The sequence below is a fragment of the Rhineura floridana genome, chromosome 2 (genome assembly GCF_030035675.1).
Source record: "Rhineura floridana isolate rRhiFlo1 chromosome 2, rRhiFlo1.hap2, whole genome shotgun sequence".
Taxonomy (NCBI): Eukaryota; Metazoa; Chordata; class Lepidosauria; order Squamata; family Rhineuridae; genus Rhineura; species Rhineura floridana.
In genome coordinates, this window is record NC_084481.1 from 229,535,654 (window position 1) to 229,541,653 (window position 6,000).

At 39.7% G+C, this 6,000-nt stretch overlaps 1 protein-coding gene across 1 annotated transcript in view; it reads left to right on the forward strand.

Moving 5' to 3' along the window:
* The window catches only part of PELI2 (pellino E3 ubiquitin protein ligase family member 2), a 98,199-nt gene extending 92,644 nt beyond the window's left edge, over positions 1 to 5,555 (forward strand). The window contains exons 4-6 of the mRNA XM_061612472.1: positions 548 to 745; positions 1,344 to 1,532; positions 2,653 to 5,555. Of these exons, the coding sequence (XP_061468456.1) occupies positions 548 to 745; positions 1,344 to 1,532; positions 2,653 to 3,219 (954 nt within the window). The 3' untranslated portion in view covers positions 3,220 to 5,555. The remainder of the gene's footprint in view (positions 1 to 547; positions 746 to 1,343; positions 1,533 to 2,652) is intronic.
* Positions 5,556 to 6,000: the final 445 nt, after the last annotated feature.

The window sequence follows — 6,000 nt, forward strand, 5'->3', positions numbered from 1 at the left end:
CTCCCCAATGTGGGGTGGGGGGAATGGTAAGGGACTTCTGTGGTCCATTGTAGAAGCATAAGGCTGGGGAGGGTTAACAAACGGATAAACCCCCCTGTTTCAACTTACAAAGAACATACTTTGTCACCTTAATGTTAAAATAGTGGAATAACATCAGCCCCCAAAAAGGTGTTTCATAGGGTTTTCTTCTGAGCGGCTTGTTTTGGTAAATAGCCCTCCAAACTTTGAGCTACACTGGGCCATCAGTCTATTTTTTAAAAATCACTTTTTAAATTAAAGCTAGGTATTTTCATGAAAGTAACCTACACCTGATTTAAAAGTACCCCATGTAGGTAAAACAATTCTAGAATGAGGGCAAGATGCCCATTGTGAAGATTGCAAAATTGATTCAAAGGCAATAGCTGAATCCATCTCAGTTGACAAGTTTCCCATGAATCTTGGGCTCAGCCTGTGTATCTCCAGTGTTTCACTTGCTTACACCTTCCAGTTTCTCCAAAGGACTTCATTTACAATATTTCTCCAAAACATTTTTTTTTTACTTTTTCAGGTTGGCAGATCAACAGAGAGCCCCATAGATTTTGTTGTAACAGATACAATTTCTGGCAGCCAAAACAGTGATGAAACTCAGATCACCCAAAGCACTATCTCCAGGTTTGCATGCCGCATTGTCTGCGACAGGAACACACCATATACAGCCAGAATCTTTGCAGCAGGATTTGATTCATCTAAAAACATATTTCTTGGGGTAAGTACACATAGTTCTGTGGAAGCTGGGAAGCAACATCTCTGTCATGTGATAGAAAACTGGTATACATAATAATTTATCACAACATGACAGTTGTTTGCTCACATTCAGCCATAGATTATTTTTTCTTAATGTGAGGAAAGAGTACATAGGAAACGGTTGGACTGTTTGTTTATCAAGCCCAGTGTGGTCACCTCTGAGGTGCTCTCCAGTGACTCAGGCCAGAAATCCTTCCCTTCACCTGGTTACTTGAAGTAGGGAGCATCTCCACTTAGATGCTTTGGACCTCCTGCATACAGAACTATTTCTAAATGAAAATAAAATTGCTCTCAACTGTGTAATGTGAATTTCTGTCCTTTCTGACAGAGCAAGCTGGTTTGTTAGTCAAACTACTAGTAATAGTTGTACTTATATACAGATATTTCCTCTGAAGTACTGTGCTAAATGTCTTGTAGCAAAACTTCCTTTTCCTATATCCACTTTTCTTTGAAAAGGTTATTTAATGTAGTTGCAATCTTGAATACTATTACTAGCTGGCATTTCAAATGTGAAAAGCTTGAGTAATTTATCTTTTATTTCTTGCTGTGGCATTGCGTAGGAAAAAGCAGCAAAGTGGAAGAATCCTGACGGACACATGGATGGTTTAACAACCAATGGTGTTCTAGTCATGCATCCAAAAGGAGGGTTCACTGAAGAATCTAAACCTGGAGTCTGGCGGGAAATTTCAGTTTGTGGCGATGTGTATACTCTGCGTGAAACAAGATCTGCTCAGCAAAGAGGCAAGCTAGTAAGTTGGGAAGTTCATATGCTTTATTTTTCTGATTTTCCTGCTAAAAATAAGATAATTCTTGGTGTTTTGCACCATTTGTAGCTTCAGTGGCAGCCCTCACAGAGTGTGTTGTAGTGATGTGGATGACTGTGGCTAGATCTTTCCCTACTACTGGAAAATGTGCCTTACTGGCACAGAGGTTGTTTTGCAGTGTGTCTCAGGTTAGCTTGTTCATGTCCTGTCCTTTCCTGCAGCTTTATAAGGGAAAAATATCTTTCTTGCAGGAAAAATGCAATGTCTCCTGAATGCTAGGCAGAAAATGCTGCTTGCTTTGCATTCTTCTCTGCCTGCTGTTCTTGTGATTGATGGTTCTGACCATGTCTGTGAGAGTCTGCAGTATGACCTTTCTGCTTCATTTAAATGCTGACGAATTGCGTACCAAAAAGATTGAAAGTTTCAGAAAAGTTTTTGTTTTGAACCTGAAATGCATGCTACATCTTGAAGAAATTCTGACTGTGTCCCCTAATAAGCTGAACGTGTGGAGACATGCCTACTGATGATCTCTTGCACTTTTAGACCACGCATTGTAAATTTTTGGCCAGACTTGCTATGCATGCATATTTCTGCCAACTTAGGAGATCACTTCATGGATCTGACAAAGTGTGTTTTGTTATAATAAATGTGTTTAGGTTTAAAAGAGAATACAATACCCTTTGCTATTACAACATAGTATGGCTACCCCGTGGGCTCTATCAAAATTGTTTACTTGTTAATACAGTGACATCAGCATACGATTACTCAGTATTGAATGACATAGGCAAAAAGAGAGGAACTTGGAGTGTACATTTTGGCAGTGAGGGAGATGGCAACAGTTGAGGAAATTGTGGTATCAGGATAACAAGAAATGAACATGTGCTTTGTTGTTTTGGCTTAATCTGTAGCAGCTTATTATATAGGAGCAATTGCTTCAACCTTCTGACATAAAATATTTATAGGGAAACAAGAAGGCTGAACAACATACTGGATACACAAGGGGTTAATGGAAAAGAGGTTGGAAAACACATTGTATGGACTGGGGTGGGGTCACTTCAGAATGAATTAGCTGTCAAATTGTTTTACACCTCTGCCTCCTTTTTAGGTAGAAAATGAAACCAACGTCCTCCAAGATGGCTCTCTCATTGATCTATGTGGAGCCACACTCCTGTGGAGAACGGCAGATGGCTTATTTCACACACCGACTCAGAAACACATAGAGGCTCTACGGCAAGAGATCAACGCAGCGCGGCCCCAGTGCCCTGTGGGGCTGAACACACTGGCATTTCCCAGCATCAACCGCAAAGAAGTGGTAGAAGAGAAACAGCCATGGGCTTACCTCAGCTGTGGCCATGTCCATGGCTATCACAACTGGGGACATCGTAGTGACACAGAAGCCAATGAGCGTGAGTGTCCTATGTGCAGAACCGTTGGTCCCTATGTGCCTCTCTGGCTTGGGTGTGAGGCAGGCTTTTATGTTGATGCTGGTCCACCAACTTATGCTTTCACTCCTTGTGGGCATGTGTGCTCAGAGAAGTCTGCCAAATACTGGTCCCAAATCCCACTGCCACATGGTACTCATGCGTTCCATGCTGCCTGCCCTTTCTGCGCTACCCAGCTGTCTGGAGATCAGAACTGTGTCAAACTGATTTTTCAGGGTCCAATTGACTGATGATGCCATTTTACAAATGACCACGATAAAGCTCACATGGTTAACAATTTACTGTGAAGATAAAAAATTTGCCACTAACTCTAGATTTTACCTTTTTATAGGATTGTTATTCATGAGGGCTTCTTTGGGGTGGGGAATCATCTGGGAGTAACATGGGGTGTGGTGGTACCTTGATACCTGGAACCAAACATGATTAGTGGCATTGCATGCTCAACAGCGGCATGTTCATGATGACATCTTCTTGGTCAAATTGTAATATTTTTTTCTTAGTACCCTTGATCAGAAGAAAAATAATGCCAATGTCTTAATGATTTTTTAATCTTGGATTTTTTAACAGAAAGACTTTTCTTCTAAACTTTGACAAGCCTTTAAGACACATATTTTTTCAACCTAAAAGGAGCGTGCAGAATGTAATTTGTCTGTTCTTTTCTCTCTCTTTTTAATTTGCAATATAACTAACTTGAATAGTTCATTCTCAAGGAGGATGTACTGAATGTGTGGGCAAACCTGGGTGAATGTTCACTAGTCACATGCATTAAACAAGCCGTGAACACAAAAGGTTGGCTTCATGAACAATAGCACAAGCACAAAAATATTATGGAATTCTGCAGTGTGGTCTAATGCAGCTGTCCAAAAAAACACAAATTACTTGAAATTTGGAGATTGTTGTCTGTGGTCACTTTCCGCGTTAATGTCTTTTTGACACAGAAGTTACCCTTGCATGTTCTTCCTGTATTTAACATTACTTGTAAAGCATAATGTGGAAAAGTTTAAGATACGGGTTATCTGGTCCAACAGATGTGTTAGGTCACATTTCTTGATGTGCAAAAGATTAGTTCCTGAGTTTGCTTCTGACTTTTCTGAGGCAACTCAACTGTCTGGCAGCCACTGTGCTATCATCCTGCCCTGTTTTTTATGGCCTTCACACATCACGGTATTGTTCTATAAAGCCCAGCATTAGTCTGATTTGTGACCAATTTGGGGCCTCTTCATATGTTACCACAGTGCTGCAGGAGCTACTTTTCTATGGCTTCATCTCATGCCATTGTTGTGTATTTGAATGACTCTGCTGTGTGGTTCTGATCTATATGTCCTTCCCACCAAGGTTGGTCTTGCCTATGTAGCTTCATCGTTTTCAGGTGTTGCTGCAGCACCATGAAGCCATGGAAAAGTGGCTCCTTCACCAGTGCGGGAACATAGGAATGAATCCTTTGTGATAACATGAAAGTAGTTTTCATGAAAACCCAGTGGTGATAAGGCCTTTTCAGCTTTCAATCTGATATCATTTGTATTATTTTTTTACATGTATACAGTTACCGTCACCATTTAAACAATTTTCTGTTCATTTCTAATTCTTCCTTTCCCTTTTTTCTCTCTTGGTATTGCTTGCCCTTGCATGTCTTGGACCTGTGAGCAAATTGAAATGTAGTGACTTGGTATATATTCGAGTGGCTGCATTGCTGCATAGAAAGATTTTGGCCTGGTCTTTTGCAGAACATAACATATGCTGCCCATGATCTGATAGTCAGTTTGGGACACTGTTTGAGTCTTAAGCATAAGAGTCACCAGGAATCCCCTTGCAGATAGTTAAGTATTTGGTAGCTATTTTGGAATCAGTAATTAAAAATAAGCTGTTTTGTTAAGACTGCTTCTATGATGCTATCAAATGTGCAAGCATCCTTCAATAGTTTAACACTGTTGGTTTGTTAACTTTTCAGTTTGCCAGCTGTCCTCCCCCCCCCTTTATTTTGAGATTCAAAGAAATACCAAATGTCACTGTTAAATACCCAGGATTAATTTATGTTGTAGGTGACTTGAAATTCCTGATTTGGGATGAGTGAGTGGGATTGTGGGAAAGGAAGCAAGTTAGTGCTCACTCTGAAACTAGTAGAATGGGATTTCATGTACTAAACAATCCCTGCAGTATTAGCATTTTCATTTCCCCCCAAATATTTTCATGTTTTTTTCTGCATTTGTGGTATCAGAGGTATTAGTTCTTCAATGTTGGCATGAAAAAGAACCCACAGGGAAAACTTCATTGCATATCTGAAGTGAATCTGGTAGTTTGGATCTCCGTTTTATTAAAGTCACAGCAATCCCTTTGCTATATTTGTGTTCTTTGTATAAATATATAATTTATATGATTTTAATATATTGTGTATATACTTGAATTGGCCTGTTCATATTTTGGATGTAATATTGTTTTACAGTTAACCTTTTAAACATTTTCAAATGTTCATTACCCTTTGGGTGATTGGGCATGTTGTTTTTATCTGCTGCTGTTTAATACAATTTTGCTGTATAAAAGGTTTCCGCATTTTAAGTTGATACATCAATTTCTTTTGTTTGGAAAGGCTTCATTGGATCTGTAGGATTGTGTGTCTAACGCTATACTCTGTAGCTTGCCTGCCCCACTCAGTAGGTTGGGAAATGGGGCCAATTGCTTTTTAAACACTTTGTCCTAGTGCCTTTTTTTAAATGAGTGCTCCTCGCCTTTGATTCAAGACAAGTGTGTAACTCAAGTTCTGATAGGCCTTGTTCTTCTGTCAGGTTTACAACCTCATCTTTTATCACAAAGACCCCTTCTTTTCAGTCTGCTCTCCAGGCTCTGTTATTGAGAGGCCTTTTGTTGACTGGAAAAATACTATAAAATCAAAGTTTTGTAACCTTCAAGGGCAGAAAAACATGGTAGCAATGACACAGGCCCTGTTCAGGTTTAAAATATTCCCACAATTAGGTTTCCTTCCATGTGTGAATATATATATAGATAGATTCTTCTCC